The following is a 19,244-nucleotide window of genomic DNA, read 5'->3' as shown; positions in this document are numbered from 1 at the left end:
TGACGGCAAAAGGCTTTGGTGGACTGTTGGTCCCCCACGGCTATGCGAATCGGCTAAAAACACTCCTGGGGTATTTTCGCGCTGGCAACAATGCATCATAAGTCCTTTATAAAGCCTGAAAATTTGACAGCGATTTTTCACCTATACTATGATTCACCCGGGGACGTTTCGTGCCTTGATGCAGGAAGTTATTGAAGACATTGCATATGACAAGGATGTGAATTTTGAGGGGATTGAAATACATCATGTCTTACATGAAATCAATGCTGAGATGGAGTGCAAACTGAATGAATGCAAACTCATCAAAGAAACCAGAAGTTGATGTAATTTTCCTACGCCAATCGCCGTGGTGGAATTGTGAACACTAGCTAGATAGCACAATCGTTGTTGCATGTTTATCACAGATGACCTGTTATTCCATCACGACCAATGGAGATGGTGTTTCTTTCCCACGAATAACACGTTTGCATGAGGTTGATATTGCATTGCAATCTTTGAGAACGGTTTGTACAAAGATATTATTGAGCTTTCACCAGGGTTATATATTAGTTGGATTTCTCCCGACTGAGGCCCTCTGTGATAAGATATAGATTACACCCGCGGTGCCCGTGTAGTTTATGTTTCATAATGGTCGATTGGCACATATAATTTGTACCCTTGTGCGCAAGGATTGGCACACGGTAGACCTGCACCAGGAGACCGTGACAAAATAAATTCACATTAAAGATCAAGCTAACATTTAAATACAATGACCAACGAAGTAGAGGAAAATATCTGATAGTATAAAAGACAAATGAAGTGAAGGAAAATACAAAACAAATGACAGAATAAAAACAAATCGCCGGATTGTTTTTACTAATGTGTATTGTTTTGATAAATCTAAACCTCACATTTGAACAAAAGGCAGGTGTTTATCGTATTTATTTTCGCATCGAATTGCTTGAATGGGTGGAGTCAATTAAAAGTTATGAAATATTGACTGCTAGTAACAATGCTGACCAATGTGCCGATTATTTTAGTTTACAATAACAGCATAATCTTTCGTTAAAGATGAAGTTCACTTTTAAAACATTTAACATTTATTCATTTGGGTATTTAACCTTCTTTGGTGTTTGTGTTTAAGCTTAAATTTATTATTATATATAATCGATAGTTTCTGACCGCGGTGATCAAGTTGTGGAATTTGCCGACGGAGTGTTGGACCGGTTGACAGCGGATGCTAATATTGATGCTGATATTGTTCCACTTGTAGACGAATGTATGCGTCCAAATGATAACAGACCCTCCTATATCCTGAAATATAATCTTCTTAACAGCCAAATAGAAAGCGGCAGATAGGACCACTCAAATATATCAATCACAGCTCGAGGCCAGCTTTGTGTTATAGTACGGACACGTGAAAACACCCGTGGTTGATGGTATGTCTATTTAATTTGCATTGTTTGTTTGTTCTGATTTTTAATTCTTTTTATTTCTTTATATCCTATTGTAATGTAACATTGTATGCTGGACTTAACCTTGTCCAAAATCAAGTTTTACTTTCTACTGAATTATTGACCATTTTAATTGTATTACATAAATAGCTAATACGTTGCTGAATATTTTCCATGTGTAACAGTTTAATATCGTATTCATCATTAATATATGTAAATATCTATTTTTTGGGTCTGGGTCTATTTTTATTGCAATTCTATTTTTTGGGTCTGGGTCTATTTTTATTGCAATTCCCTACAATTGACCTGGTGTACCTGACGTTGTCCAAGTTATATATTATGATTTAAGCAAGTCACATTCCAATAATAACTAGCATTTTATTTTGTAAACATTAAGAACTTTCTAGAAGGTTATTTTCCATTCGGTAATGGGTTTTTTAAAATAAAAAATCCTGCTAATTGTGACCTGAGGTCAAGTAAAGGACTATACAATCGTGTCACTTGAAAGATTATTCATTCGTCCTTAGGATCTAGGAGAACCAGTTTGCAATATTGTTCAAGCAGTTTATTTGGGCGGACAGTTATTTCTTCAAATTGTTCAATTCAAGTGAATTTTCTCTGGAGATACAGACTGCTCATTTAAAAAAAATATTCTTGGACAGGTTCATTCACTTTGATTTATTGTCAGTTCTAACCTGGAATTGTATTACTGTGTTTCAACAATAGACGGTTGGTACAACAACACAATACAGGCCGCCAGCGTTGAACTTAATTTGGATTTCTGCTCAAGTCAAATTAGAACCTTAAATTATTTGGATTTGTGTCTGTAATTCTGGGATTATGTTTTAATTTGCAATTCTTGTTTTCATTTTCACTCTTTATTGTAATTACATAATTATTGGTTGAATTTTACAAAGCTTGTTTCTTTTCACTTTTTTCTGTTACTTATTTTAAGAGCATAGACTAGTAAAATTGACTAAACAGCAAGACAAAAATAAGGTTCAAAGATTTTTCTAGAACGATGAGGTAGAGTTAACTGACAATTCCACCCTGTTGGTTTCCGTGATTACGTTGTACCAATATTGACTCAGCCAAGTAAAGCCAAGTAAAGAACCATCTCGGCTAATATTTAACAATTTCTCGGCTAATATTTAACAAGGACGTTGTCCGTGTAACAGTTCTTGGGTGAAGACGAGAACGATCGTCTTAGCAACTATTTGATAACATAATAAAAATTCACAATCGCTTGAAATATAAATAATCCCGAAGTACATGCGATTGTTAGACTGTTTAGAAGTAAAAAGGTAATCGATTAGAAGAGGATGTGCGTGTAGCACATGATGATAACCAGCCTGTCAATCATTAAACCAGCCTGTCAATCATTATACTCATTATCACATTCCTAATAGAAGATCTGTGATGATCACTCAGAGTTACCGACGCGCGAAAATAATCATGGATTCGTTCGACAGTGTGTTTATGGAAATGGAAAACGGGTATTTCTACAATGTAGGAACACCATCTGGGCCAATCGAACTTTAGGTCTGGCACCTTGACAGTCAGGTCTAAATATCCCATGTAATATTACTCCATTTCTTCCAATTGAGAGTACAATAATGATGGACCGCTCCGGTGGCCTAGGGGTTAGAGCGTCCGCCTCGGATGAGAAAGGTCGTGGGATTGATCCCCGGCCGAGTCATACCAAATACTTACAACAATGGTAGTAAGAGCTTCCTTGTTTGGCGCTCAGCATTAAGAGGTTAGTGTTAGGTCTGGTCGGCCTGGTGTCAGGATAATGTGACTAGGTGAGACATCATGCTACATATCTGCGACATGATGATCCAGTGCTAGACATCACTATAAACTGTCACATTGCAGATATCGTAACGATATGAGTGCAAAATTGTTGTTGTTGTTGTTGGGTTTAACGCCATTTTTCAGCACATGATAGGCTATGCATGGCGGCCAGTATTACTGGTGGAGGAAGAACCCCGGAAAACCCCTGAAGAACCACCGACCCACTCGAACCCACGCAGACAGAGGTGAGATGGCAGTGATCCGTAATGGAGAGCGCTTTAGACCAATTGCCACTCGGGGCCACTGCAAAATTGTTAAAGCCACGTTAAAAATCCAAAATCACACACACACACACACACACACACACACACACGCACACACACACACACACACACGATCACACACAAAAGTGATGGAATGCCTGTCAAATCCCGAATAAAAGCATGAAATCGCATATCATTTTAGTTGTTTACATGAGAAATACTATCATTACGATCTGGGTACGATAATTTAATCTTTTCTCGCAATCTGACCTTGGGTAGAAGGGTTACATAGACTCAGTGTTGTTGCTGTTGTGGGCTTAACGCCATTCTTCAACATATAATTGGACATATATGCAGGCTACTATGTTTGATGGAGGAAGAAACAGGGAATACCCCGGTAATAACTACTAATAACTACCAATCCAGGGGAAACTACTCGAAGCTTTCTCACATAGCCACATTGGCTGAACCCAAGACACGATCCCATGTGGACAGAAGTGGGAATGCAATGATCGGTAAAGGCGAGTACTTTATAACACTCGGGTTGCCGGGTCCCAATAGACGTAATGAAGACAAGATATACTATTGTAAATTTATCAAAATGAAATTTTCTGAATTATTCTTAAACATTCTTATTTGACATCATGATAAAAAGATCTCTGAACATTTGTCCAGTTATTTCATATGACTGAGCTTAATTCATCAGTGCCATTCACATTTCCCAAATCTTATCATGTCCACAGTGGTTACGGTGAGACATCATCTAGGTGAGTAATGAAAGTTCTGTCCTCGTACCACCTGCTACTAAACTATGATGTGTTGGTACCCTTGATAACCAAGGGTTTTATTTAGTGGCAGCCACAAATCTGTCATTATCTCAGGATGAACATCACAATCCTCAATACGATGATTACATTAATTTTGTTTTCTCTATTTGTCTCCAAGAGCTACCGTGAATGTGATATAAATAAATACGTCTTCAATTTGACAGAGATAGGGTTTGCGGTGAGCGTGCGTCTGTACTTATTTACGAACAATGCCTCTAGATATTTGGTAACACGAACGTTTTCATCCTAAATATATGAATAACTGCAAATTTCTAAAGATTGTCTGCAACCTCCATGGAAAGAAACGTCGTGTCACATCACATCCGTGCGACACACTATTCGGTTCCAGATTATGCCACTCCCTCATTTATCATTTAACACTTAACATAAACCAATATCTGCTTCCGAACCTTAGTTTGACTTACAAAATCTGGTACAACGTTTTACATTACATGGTCAAATTTCGCTCATCACTAAATCATTTTTCTAAGGAAGATTTTATGATTATTTGAACTCATGATTATATGAATCACGATTAATTTAACATTTAGGCTGGTCTTCACGTGCTATTTAAGATTGTTTATTTAACACTGCTATTTAATACTATTTATTGTTTTTTGGTTATTCACACTTGCTTTGATTATTAACCTCTGTTATATACATCGCTCAGGATGTTTGCAAATATCATATTCCGTCATTTTGAACAGTACAATTTGTCTCAGAAGACACATATAAGCCTGTAATAAACTGTTGAGTATTGATTTGTTTTGTTTTGTGTTAGTATTCCCTGAAAAAGAAACTTTGTAGCGACTGCATTATCTGCTGACACTACAATTCACTGGATAAATCCAATTCCTTATTCTTGACCTCTGACATGTTAGAGTACAACATCTGGAGGAAATGGCTGTTTTAACGTCCTGTTTGAAAAGAAAGAATGTGTACTAGCAAACTTGAATGAAGTGGGTCCGGTAAACAACAAGCCATAGATTGTCTATGTAAGTACGGATTTTCCTGTGTATGTCTGTAAACTAGCAACGGCCGTTGTGTGAAATAATTGCCATTTAGATAATCAGACGAAAAGGTAAGTTAAATATGCGTTTAACTGATTCCGATAATTTCCAGTTGGAATATACCTAAACATGACATTTCATATAAAATTATAACAGAGCACGTAGAAATGAATGACTACGGTAGCAACTCATGGGTTCAAACGTATATTTCACTTGATCAATGAATGAATAAAGTTGTATTTAATTAACTGTTCTAACCAAGGACAGATTTACGAACGATTTTAAATTACGTTTTATCAAATTCTGGCTGCCTCGACTATTTATGTGAGACAAATATGCCTCGATTGTGTGTCGGCGTAGTAATTTGTCATACGTTTTGTTCCCTGGAATTTTCTCCCCGCCCCCTCTGCTATTTCTACGTTTGAACTGATAGTAAGAATGACCAAGAAGTTGCAAATGATAAACATTGTCAAATGCATTCACAGCTTCCCGGTCAATCCATCGTTCATAAGTAGCCGAAGTGGTCCGCACAACTGACCTCGAAGTTTCGGTTGAGATAATCAGAACATCGCCTTTGTCAGGACCTCATTAGGAAGGCTACTCGTATAGACCTAGTACATGTACTAGTTGCTGGATAGGGGGCCCCAGGTAGCCGAGCGGTATAAAACGCTCGCTTTAACTTGTCACTAACATCTCACGTCTGTCCGCGTGGGTTCAAGTCTCGGCCTATCAAGGTATGTTAGATTGGTGGAATTACATCACAATTAATACTTCCAGTTCAGTACCCACGAATGTAGTTCTAGTCTATTTTTAGAACATTTATTCCTCTCTCATTTTGGTGGTGATAGAAGAGTTTTATTTATGCATTTTTGGTAGGGATTTAAAGGTAACTGTTTAATCTTGATAATATGAGCTGAGGGTGTTGTTGTCTGTATGCATTTTGGCGACAGTGCACAGTGAGTAATAAGGACTTGGTGATGATCCGGAAGTGAAATATGTGTTCTGTTTACATGCTGTTATGTTGACAGTCAATCATCTAAAAAAAAGAGCAGGTCAACTTTTGACAAGAACTTCACCGTGAAGTCATCTTTGAAGGCATTTTAGATTAACATATGATTTGCATTGATTGTCACACAGTGGAAAGGTCAGTACTGAGAAATGAATGTAGAGAACATATAGTAAAATTAATTGTGTACTATGTCCTGGTGCCAGTAGCTTCCCGTGAGTCGGTGCTTCTTACCTTGATATACCCCTGGTTCTTTCTCCTCCAGTTTTATTATCCGTCATGCATAGCATATCTAGCGCTAAGAAATGCCGTTACCCCACCTCCCCTCCAAAACTCCCCAAAACAAGCCAACAAGTTGCTAGGTATAACGAAGGCTCGTATTGGTCAGAAGATGACCATATTATCAGGTTGAACTGCCCTTATTTCTGATGTGTGGAGAACTCATTTTATACTGACTTATTTAAATTGTTACGTGTAAACTAACCAATGTAAAACTTTAAGAAAAGGGGACGCACTGTTTGACTACACAAGAAAATACAATTTTTTTTTCCTTTTTCTTCTCTTGAATATAAAATAAATTAAATGTAACATAGTCAAATAATAATATTTTTAAATTAGTCTGAAACGAAATAAACCTTTCTTTGGCTCCATATACAAATCTGGATAAATGTTTCGTGTATGCAAGGTCAAGGTCAGTGGTCGCCGATATTCAACATGCAAGTGTTGTGTCCTAACTGCATGAATTTGAGTCATCTGAATACATTAACCGATCAGTATCCGACATGCCATCTAAAATGGATTCGAGTCTCGGCCAGTGAGGGTATGTTAGCAAGCTGCCAGTAGCTTAACGTGGGTCGGTGGTTCTTAGCTGATTTTCCCTTGGTTCTACACTTACAACGTCTTCCATGTATACAGTATCTTGGGCTGAGAAATGACGTTAAACCCCAAAACAGCAAGAAGAAGAAGTTGATAATTATAACGAAGATTTCTATTGGTCAGAAGATAACCATATGATCAGGTTGAGCTGCCCTAATTTCTGTTTTGCAAGGAACTACTTCTATACCAGCTTCTGTGAATAGTCACGTGCACCTAACCAATGTAAACCCCGTAACAGAAGGCACATACACTGTTTGACTTCACATGGAAATACAAATGCTACTTTTTTCTTTCGAAAATAAAATATATTAATTTTGACATAATCATATAAAAAAAATTGTAATTTTGTCTGAAACCCGTATAAATCTTAGATAAGTAAATCTGGATAAATGTTTCAAGGATGATAGGTCAAGGTCAGTGGTCGCCAGTATTCAATATCTAACTCCTGTTTCCTAACTGACAGAACACGGTGAACATTAATTAAATTTGTCATATCATTTATATTTGCTATATAGAGTCATTGAATAAATTAACCGATCGGTATGTGACGTCTAAAGTTGAAGATATTTCACAAGCTGAGTTATCAAGCATTTAGACGAACCAAGAAAGATTTAGTCCGTTTCCAGTTGAACAGGAGGACTACTGCATTCCAAAATAAGCTGAATCTCTCAATTAAAATGATAGCACCGGTATCACGCAGAAACCTATATCCGAATATCAAAGTAAAAATGTACATTTTCACTGAGGCTTGTTAGAAATGAAATAAAAATTATCGGTAAATTGTTGAAGGGATCAAAGGGAAGGGGAAGAAGTTCAAAAGCCTAACAATATAAATGTCGAATCCCATGCCATGCACTGTACTATGTTGATCCTGATAGTCATGAATTGGGGATTGGGGATGATTGGGAAGTGGAAAAATCCTATCACACCCTGTCATAGCAATAATGGTTGGCAGACTATTGGACCATCATCCCCATAATCATTTGATTTGTAAGGAGTCTTTGTGGTTAGTCTGATCTGTTTACGAAAACTAAAATTGGTCTCCAGAAATATACATGCGTTACTGACATGTATTGACAGTGATCAATCTGCCGTTTCAAATCCATGAAGCCATAAAATCTCAGTCTTTTTGTTTATGTCTATCACAGTAACACCAACTTTGCTTTCATTATGGAGCTTTCACTCAGAGTACGTTTGTTCATTGAGATAAAATATTAACATCATGCTGTGGAATATTCGACACCTAAGACCGGCTTCTACTGGTGAATTACATCAACTTTTAGATGGAAATCCCCTGTTCTATAAATAGCAACGTGCCAGAAACACGAAGCAAATTTATATACATTGAATGAGGATTTTTAAAACTGATACAAAATATTTTTTAAAAGCAAAATGCCATAAGGGATTTAATTGTCAAAAAATTATAGAAGGCGCAGTAAGAAGAGTTTAAAGATATTTTCATTTATCGAAGATAAATATCTGTTATCCAAAACGCAAAACGAAACATTTAACCTTTTATTATACTACCTGTTAATAAAATCAATCTCTATACTCATTGCTATATGTGCATGCTGACGACGATTTTAAGTTGCATAAATGAATTCAGTTTCGAGTAACAGACATGAAATTAGGGGTTCACAGAAGCCATACTACAACAGTAAAGTAGGACGTTGAACTAAATGCATTGTTTGTGAACATCGTATATTGCACTGAAAAATTGGAAACATGGTATGAATCTAACTTTTGCACCTTGGATAATGTATACGTGTATAGAGTTCGTTTGAACTTAAATACTATGTAAAAAACATGATAACCTGTTAAACTGTTAGGTGTGATTAGCTCATTTTTCTCAGGTTGATTCTACCTTGTTATGCAACCATCAAACATGATATTCACAATAAAGCATATTAAATCCGTACTTATTTTTAATAAAATAAATCTAAATGTTGCTATCATATCAGTGCGCGAGCTTTCTAAACTTCACCGACAAGTTCCATGTGGTTGCAAACTCAGTCTGTTTAGAGTTGTTCAAGGTTAGATTTCAATTCGCCGTCTTGAACGAATTACTGAAACAGGAAGACTTCCTGGGCAAATTTAAGATATGTGACAGAGTGAGGAGTCCATGTAATAGACAATACAATTTAAGATATGTTACAGAGTGAGAAGTCCATGTAATAGACTATCAAATTTAAGATATTTGACAGAGTGAGGAGTCCATGTAATAGACTATTAAATTTAATGTTGAAATCTCTTCCTCGATAGATATGTTTTATTTTCAGAATACAGATGGAGAGAGGTGGAAGAACAACAGGAAGTAACGTCAACAGAAAATATGTAAGTACGCGGTATAATAGGATTTACCGCTTTTACGTACATGTTGTATGTTTTCTTTACAAAATATTTATATTTTAGAGATAAATGAAAGGGTTCATAACGCAGCATATCCCGATACATCATTGAATGGATGAATCCACATGAAACACAAATCTCATGTCATAAAACTTCTCTCACCCCCCCCCATACCTGTAAATGTTCGTGCAACTTAATCGATACATAAATTGGTCAGTTAATAAAATGGAGCAAAACTAGCATTATTCATACAACTGAAACAAAGGTAAAAATGAAATTTGTACGAATTGCTCCGATGATATTCGTTATGATTTATTTAACAATATTCCCCAATTTTATATTTTAGTGTGCATGAGAGTGTGATACGGTCAGGACCAGAGAGAAAGAGAGAGAGAGAGAGATTGATCCTTTGTTCAAGGAATGTGAAGTATACTGTTATCGATAATTGTGAATTATACTGATATACATGTAACTAGAGATACGTATTTTTTAATTTATATCCTACAGGTAATGATAGGCTGCCTTTCTACCATACTTATTCTGGGACTAGTTTCTGCCACACTGCTTTATGCAATACAAATTTGGTAAGTTGTCGTCATGTAAAAATCTTTCTACTTTACTTATTCTGGGACTAGTTTATGCCACACTGCTTTATGCAATACAAATTTGGCAAGTTGTCATGTAAAATCTTTCTACCTTACTTATTCTGGGACTGCTTTATGCAATACAAATTTGATAAGTTGTCATGTACAATAATATCTTACCCATGTCCAGGTGGCTAAATATAATTATTACATTTTATTTTAAAACGACACATAAGTAAAGTAAAGGAAATTCGTTTCTATTTTGACTGTCGCAATGTCATATGTGCAATCAGTAAATGTGAAAATGCAAAGTAATATTAGCATTAAAGCGTCTCGTTAAACCGCTGTGTGGCCCAGTGATATCTCAGACATACAGGGCCGGATTAAGGATGTCCCTCTGGGTATCTTACATAAAATCACGTGTTCAAAATCTCTATATATACGTCTAAACAGTCTAATACTAAGCCTAATATACCTATAATAATTATTCACATATCAAAGACAGATTAAGGACTGATTTCAGGGTGTATTTGTATAGCAGCAGCATAAGGAGTGAACAGACCTTTTGCTGGAACGACATTTTTAAAATAATAAGGCTTCCTACGAAAATCAAAATACAAGCTCAATAACACCAAACCAAAGCCTCCAACTTACCGAGAGTTTCTCTCGTTGGGTTAGTTGTTTTTGTTTTTTGTTATTTTGTTGTTGTCGTTAGTGTTTTTTTAAAAAGTATGCGCGCGTGTTTACGCACCGTGACACTTCATTGAAGTTGCACCCATTCTGCTGCTGTAAATGTAGGAGTAATTAAATCATTATTATATCAATAATGGAATCTTACACAGCTATATCGAACCATACAGCTAGATTAGCTCGAGAGCAATTAGAGGCAATACAATAATATCTACATGTTCGTGATGCTATCAAGCAGCAACTACAAGCGCGTCAGGAGTAGCAGGTGGAATCTGCAGAGAGTGCAGAACAATTTCTTAAAACCAGTTACGAAGGCTACCGAATGAGCTACGAAGGCTACCGAAGGAGTTACGAAGGCTACCGAAGGAGTTACGAAGGCTACCGAAGGAGTTACGAAGGCTACCGCAGGAGTTACGAAGGCTACCGAAGGAGTTACAGAGGCTATCAAAGATCTTCTTCCTACGTTGGAGCAAACTGCCTAAGCAACTTGAAAAATAGCAACAAGAACTAAAAAAAACAAAAAAGATTCTACGAGAACTTCTAGGTGAAATAGCTGCTGCTCACCCAATGCAAGAAATACTTGAGGGTATTGACCAAGCTCGTGCTGAAATAGGTAATCTAAAAGATCGTATGCCAGAGTCAGAACCAGAAACAAAATAAGAACAAGCAAGGATCAAAATTGATGTAAATGATAAATTTACCGAAAAAAGGTTTGCTTCCATAAAAGAAATTAAAAACCTGGATAAATTATCTGAATTTGCCGTGCAAAGTTTCGATGGAAGAGAAAGAGTTTTAAAATCCGAGTATATCGATGATGCTGTAAGTCGTGATAGCTGGTACAAATGGATATTTCGCTTACACTACGGAGCTGATCAGGCCTGAAATAATGATACTAGATATGTTGCATTTATCAATGGAATAGATAAATATCTTGCACAGTTACAACAACCACAGCCAGTATCACAACAACTAAGCAAAAAATCCGGAAAAGGTCTTGTCACTGGCAGTGTAAAACCCCGTCGGCTGCCTGATAGACTCTGTCCCAGCAATGTTCTTTCAGATGTAGAACAACTAGAAATTCTGATTGGTGGGAAACGTGCTGGAAATAATTCTCTAGAAATTATTAATGAAGCAGCTGCTATTTGTCAAAGATTATTTACAGGCGGTATCATGGACATCGATGTTTATCGGTCACTCATTGATGAAATCGTTGATCATTATCACAGTGATTAGATAAATAAATAATAAATAAGATGATCGTGTACAATGCTCAACTTGGACCTGTAATGGTCAGGGTGCTAAAATCGCGATTACCTACTTATAAAGCGATTTACGGTGATGGGCTTGGCGATGCTGTTCAGGGTCTATTCAAAAGGATAGCTACAAAAGCAATACCGATTGCAAAACAGCTAGGAATGAAAGCTATTGACGTTGTTCGTGATGAGGGTATTGGTGCTGTTGGTGATGTTGCCAGTAAAGTATTCTCAGCAATCAAGGATAGACTAGCACGATTAATACGACGAAAACCACAGGCACCAGTGGAGCTGGCCGGCACTGAAGTTATGTTTGCAAATGTCACTAAAATAATAAATCAAGCCGCAAATCAAAAACTAGCAGAGCTAATTGGTGTTCCCCTATCAGAAAAAGAAAAAGAAATAAATGCAACTACAAGTCTGCTAGCAGGAAATGGTCTTCGTGTTAGACGATAACAATTATAATAAAATGTTCAAACGTGTATTTGTCCCAGCATTTGACACGGACGCACCAATTCTCAAAGATGAGTCTGTGCGTGATTGTCAGTATTATTCTTATGAAGCTCGTGTACCTAACGCACGTGAAAGAATCGTATTACAAGTTCAGGATAAAAATATATAATTTTTGGCCCTCTAAGGCATTATCGAGGTCGAAGGTAGACTTTTAAAAGCAGATGATACAGCATACGGAATTGGTGATCGTGTTGGTTTTGTTAACAATGGCGTTATGACGTTATTTAACAGCGCTAGATACATGATTGGCGGAAAATATATAAAACCTGTGTCGAAAAAATAGACGTTGCCACGACGATACTTAGCCTTGCGAGATACAGTGACGATTATACGAGATCGGCCGGTCCAACAATGTTATTTTCAAAAGACATAATTGATCATCCAGAAAACAGAAAGGTAACAATGAATGCAGCTGGAACAGAAGTTGCATCAATTAATAAAAATTACAACTTAGGATTTTCCGCACATCGATCAATATTGAACGGTGATGAAGAGTTTTCATGCGCAATTCCACTATCTCATATTTTTTGGATTTTGCAGAAATGTTAGAAAGGTTATACTTGGCGCTAAACACGCCGTGATACTTATTAGAAAAACCACTGACAATGATGTAATATGGCGTTATGTTGCCGTTGGTGTTGGTAAAGTAGCACTAACAAAACTGTCTCTGTGGATGCCAGTAATGATTCCAGCGCTTGCTGAAGGACAAAAATTACTTTCTTTTCTGAACTCAGGTGGTAAATCATTGCTATCATGATTGACAATGACCACAGACAGTATTCAAAGTAATGCTGCTGGGTCATTCACATGGCAGATAGCATCACAGCAGGAAGTGTCGTCACCACGACATATATTCATCGCATTTGAGGAAAATGCCAGATTAGGTTATCAGGAACGAAATCCAATGGTATTTGACTCACTTGGAGTTTCTGAAGTTGCTTTGAGGACAAACGGACATCAAGAACCTTCTGAAGAAGTGTTGCTGAATTTTGAAAACAATAATATAGCACGTGCATATCATCGGTTGATGACATTCATGGGGCGTGATCAAAATGTTGACACTGGTTTGCAGATATCCTAGCGGGATTTTACAACGCTGTATCCGATCTACTATTTTTCGTTGGAACATTTAGATTTATTCAGCCAAACTGTTTGATATACACTTCCAAGCTCGTGAAGGTCGACTACCCGCTCGTGGCTTTAGGGCAATCGCTCTTATACTCAGTGATAAATCAATATTACTTGAAGGTGTTGGTGGAAGAATGTGAGTTATTGACGCTTCAGTGGGAAATATGTAATATTTTCTGAACATGTAATTAAATTGCTCATGATATTATAATCTCGTATCAACTTCTTAGTGTCTGTCTGACTCCTGGTCAGATTAAAAAGTGGAATGAAAATATAAATAAAGCGAGATCAGATCACAGGTGGTGAAAATAAATTATCATTGACAGAACGTCAACTCAAGCATTTCAATAACGCCAAACAATCAAAACCCGGTGTTAAACTCAATCTTTCTGCGGGTGCCATTAAAGACTCAATTAAAACCGGTGGTATATTTCCATTTCTTGCGGCGATACCGGCGTTAATAGCCGCTGCAGCTCCAGCCGTTGCAAAAGCGGCCGCGTTAGGTGCTGTTGGAACGGCCGCTGGAATGGCACTATAAAAGGCAACAGGACAAGGGATAAGAAAAAGGGGCCGCGGGCTGAGATTACCAGGAACTCTTTATCGACAAGGAAAAGGTCTGAGCATCCAAGAACAGTTCGTTAGTCTTTCCGATGTCAAATTTTGATTTATTTGATGCTGCTAAAGAATTAAACATAAAAAATGTTAGAGGACTTTTTATGCGCGATCAGTTACCTTTCAAACCAAACCGCGTTGAAACAGGTCTTTTCAGTATTGATAAAGGTCCCGGCGTTGGCACTTATTGGGTGGCATACGCAATTGATCCACGTGGAATTGTTTATTTTGATTCGTATGGGTTGGCTCCACCAAAGGAATTTATGAATTACGTAAACACAATTAAAACTCTAGACTGGTATTCAACGTTACCAACACAGACAATAACCAATCCGCCAATATGCGGCCGTGAACTAATTGCTGCACTCAAAGATATATCAAAATAAACATTACCACCTCACAAAGTCGTGTCCGATTATCAAGTAGATGATTACAATAGATCTTAAATATAATGGTAGATTTATCAAATTACTCGACTAAAGATGAACTCCTGATATTATGAACCTTTCTGGAGTTGACCGAGATGAAGTTGTTATTTTTCAGGATAAATACGGTGCTTTAGAGACGAGTAATATCAAATGGAATAACATAGTTCGTAGAGTTCTTGGTGCTACCACGGATAATATTCCAGTATTTACCAGGGGCCCCGAGTGGCCAAGTGGTCTAAAGCGCTCTCCGTCACGGATCACTGCCATCTCACCTCTGTCTGCGTGGGTTCGAGTCTCGGGCTCGGCCAATGTGGATATGTGAGAAAGCTTGCTGGTAGCTTCTCGTGGGTCGGTGGTTCTTTCTGGGGTTTTCCCGGGTTCTTCCTTCACCATTAATACTGGCCGCCATGAATAGCCTATCTTGTGCTGAAAATCGCGTTAAACCCTTTAACAACAACAACAAGCAGTATTTACCGACGGCGGTAGAATCAGAGACTCAAATATATCAGTCGCGACTATTAGAAATGAAATCGCAAGAAGTGTTGATAATCGTCTACGATCTACCGGTGATACAATGACAGGTGAACTCAGCATAAATGGAAATAAAATAGTTGTTTTAAGAGATCAAATACCTGATGAAGATGCCGCAACAAAAAAATACGTAGACAATAACTATAATACAGTAGATACTAAATTATCCACACTGCGAGCCGAGTATGACATTCACGTAAACATGTTTTAAATACTCGTAGAAATTTTCAAAGCTCAATAAAATCGCAGATGATTTCTTTCGCACCCCGTTAACTGTTGATGTGAAACTCTCTGATATTAACACAAAACTTGATGGTATTAAGACAGTTATGTCAGATACTGAAACGATTAAAAAAAACATAGAATATGTTATAAGTGGAATTCCTGATATCGTTAAAAAAATTAATCTGATTCAAATTCCCCACAAGCAGATTACCAAATAACGCATACAGTGTCATCAGGATTCTCAACATGGTCGCCGCAAAATAACACTATCAAACATACCGCGGAAGTCAATGGTGTGTATAGACTGTCTCTGTTCAGCGGTGCAAAATTTAGTATATACACTACGTATCCCTGGCGTCATTCAACTGATAAGTTTCCTGGAACCGTGTCTATTGTGTTAAACAGCGGAGACGAAGAAACATTTATACTGGAATCATCTGATAAAAAATTAACCGCAGCGTCTTACAGGTGGCGTCTGGAATTTGTCACTGAAACGCCTCAGTTGATTACTAAATAAAATATAATGAGCCTTCCAGACGTACATAATTTTAGGTATAACCAAGTGCGTGAATGGAATACAAAACTAAACGATATCTTTGACTAGTATATAGTTAAGATAAAACAATACCTTAGACGCGCAGTTGTGGTTTATTCATCGAAAAAAATATATACCTACACGAATGCAAAATTACCTAATTATGCAGTAAAATTACATACAGCGACACCGGCGTATTCTAAATTATCTTTGTTGATATCGTCAAGCCTTAACGACGGCGCAATATCAGATGGTTAAAATCTACAACGAAGTGAATTTAGGTAATCGGGATTTGAATAGCAATGACAGAACTACTTCAGCAGATCGCCACGAATACAGCATCGTTGAAACTCACGATGATATCAGTAAGCTCAACCAGCCCCGAATTCAGCGTTGTTTTTCCAACCGCAATTCCAGTGAAAGAAATAGTTCTTGCACAATCGCGAGTATCTTACAGCTGGCCCAATATTAGATCAAAATCATTTGGCTGATTACCAGCAAATAATTCTCTTGTATTTGCAAATAGAAATATCGACGATGGAACTCCTGACTGGAAGGTTGTAGGAATACCGATAGGTAGTTATCAAATAGAACAGATCAATGATGAATTTCAGCGCAGAATAAAATATATGATAAAAAGAATAAAAAATAGCTATAACGATTCATGAACCGACATTATCAGCCGCGATAGAAATAAATTCGCCGGATTACGCTGTTGATATTTATTCTTCGTCGATTAGAAGTGTTTTAGGATGACCCGAAATAGCACCGGCAGCGCCTACAGCAATACCTGAGCCTTTGCGATCTGATTTTACTTCGGATAAACGATCGTACTGGGGAATTCCTCCAGGATATGAAAACAATTCGTTGTGGAAGGTTATAAAAGCTAACCCGGACATAGGTGAATTTCATCCCCACGATAGTGAAATATGATCATAATGCGCATGTGTGGACTAATGCAGTAACAATATTTCCACGAAATAGAACTGTTAAAGTTTACCACGGAGATATGTTCGATTTTACTAACGAAAACGAAATAAGAACGATCCTGTTTCAGTATGGTTATTTCAGAGTTCAGAAAATGACGATGATTGATTAGACCAGATGGAAATATATGTATCAAGGAAATAATTAAGTTTGATCAGTTTGTAAGACATAGCGGCGAAATATATCGTAAAGAATCTCTCCATGAAAAAAATGAAAAATCTTGCGCGTCAATATTTATCTCTGATAATACCTCATGACCCTGAAGATGTCAGGTCTGAACGATTACTGATTACTTGTTTTACTGTTCCGTCAGTCGCGGCTTATTTTGCTCAGTAGAAAAATTCGTGCAAACCAACTCGGTTCGATTTTCTTGAAGAAATAAACGTAGTTTATAGAATATGGACACGGTTAATTGTGGAATACTAAATACAATTATAGAGCTGTTGTCTCGGTTGATACGGCTGCATGTTATCCGGGAAGTTCTCTTGGGATGGGAGAGTGTTCTGAGTATTTTAAGAGATTTGGACATCCCGCATACGAAATAACCAGAGGATCGATAAATGGACCATTACCGGATTTGACTGGATTCGCCTCTATCATTCGAGTTTGCTAAAGGTCTTAATCCGATTTGTTTTGTCTGGTTTGGTGAACCATTTTCAGAAGAAATGTGGGCACCAATAGGTTTATTACGATATATGCCCGATGTAAACATACTGATATCGTTGATTGCATGTAAAGCAATTATATCATATCGTTCTCAGAAAGAAATTTGGTTTCCGCCACAAAAGGAATATTTTGAAGATCCTGATGAGGCCGATTAGGAGAATAAAACAGCAAAAGATCTTGGTACAAAAATAATCGGTAAATTCACACAAGGAGGATCATATGATTATAAACGACATTGTACAAGAATAATTATGGATGATAAAGAGTTAGATTTTACAACAACTGATACAACGAATACAAATACGTTCATAAACGAGAACAGTTTTCTTGCCATATGGAACTAAATTAGGTACAACTGAGTTATATTGATGGTGATTCACCACAGTTTACTCTTTTAATATCTTCAATGCTTGCTGACGTTTCGATAAATCTATTATCGATGATAAAGTTTCTGAGTTTGCTGTCAGAGTCGCTATGGATTCATTTTATATTAATAAGAATACAAATTGTTAGAACAACTACATATCGGCACTTATGCTTCATGGGGTAAATGGAGAATAAAGCGAGAAGAAATGCTTAATTATCCTGAATGCGCTAACGTTTCGATTAAAGATATTTATTCCCCAAAAAAACAGATATCAAAATCGTCATCTGCACCATCTGTATACCATCCAGTAGCTAGACATAAAACATTTTGTCTCAATGGATCGGGATATCGTGGTACAACAACTCGTGTAATCGAACTATTTTGGAATTTTGGTATAATTGTATTAACATCTACACACTGACTCGGAAGAGAAATGAAAGAAAGAAATATTAAATCGTGCACTTATCATAAATTTTTTCGATGGAAGGGAGATAAATGGACTCCTGAACTAATAGGTGAGAAATATATTCCAAGGATTATTGTTTGGGATTAAATATGTACGGTGTCGCTAGAAACGTTAAAAATATTTCTTGATTGGCTGTTATTGAAGAATGCTGTTGTAATAATATGTGGCGGTCATGGTCAAACATTTTGCAGATTATTATGAAGAAATAACTGATGATCATAGAGCACTTGATCCAGAATTAAGGGAGTTTTAGAAATAAATCAGACTACAACCAAATAAAATTCAATGCGAAATAATGCGTGAAATAATTTTAGAAACTCCTACAAACACACGTTTTGGAATTTATGGAGACCAAATGATTTGATAGTTGCAAGTAGAAAGATAGTTCGTGATACACTTCAAGAACAATTATTTATGTTACATAAAGAAATATTTTCAAATCTACCCTTACCGTTGTGTTACCGGTTGACATACAACGAAAAAACAGAATCATGTATTAAATGATATTGTCTTAGTTCCTGTCAATGTCGTTGACAGCACGTTAACGATGGGAAAAAACTCATGGACGCCAGGATACGGAATGACAATTCATTTATCTCAGGGGTTAACTATTTCTGATACGCGAGTTTGGATCGACGATGATGGTATCGAATGGTCAAACTTAGTTTATCTCGCAATGTCTCGAGTCAGAAAAATAT

At 37.0% G+C, this 19,244-nt stretch overlaps 1 protein-coding gene across 3 annotated transcripts in view; it reads left to right on the top strand.

The window, feature by feature from the left end:
- Window positions 1-1,313: 1,313 nt before the first annotated feature.
- LOC149791055 (uncharacterized) overlaps window positions 1,314-19,244 on the top strand; it is a 34,302-nt gene continuing 16,371 nt past the window's right edge. Inside the window, exons 1-3 of one of the 3 annotated variants that reach the window (XM_089972970.1) lie at window positions 1,314-1,418; window positions 9,492-9,546; window positions 10,069-10,145. In XM_089972970.1, coding sequence (XP_089829096.1) covers window positions 9,499-9,546; window positions 10,069-10,145 — 125 coding nt within the window. In that variant the 5' untranslated portion in view covers window positions 1,314-1,418; window positions 9,492-9,498. Of the gene's footprint in view, window positions 1,419-5,317; window positions 5,402-9,491; window positions 9,547-10,068; window positions 10,146-19,244 lie in introns of those variants that run through there. The other 2 variants (XM_089972968.1, XM_089972969.1) reach the window with 2 other exon arrangements.

Source organism: Sinohyriopsis cumingii, chromosome 10 (genome assembly GCF_028554795.1).
Source record: "Sinohyriopsis cumingii isolate HCF-2022 chromosome 10, ASM2855479v2, whole genome shotgun sequence".
Lineage (NCBI taxonomy): Eukaryota > Metazoa > Mollusca > Bivalvia > Unionida > Unionidae > Sinohyriopsis > Sinohyriopsis cumingii.
This window is presented reverse-complemented; position numbering and strand designations above follow the sequence as displayed.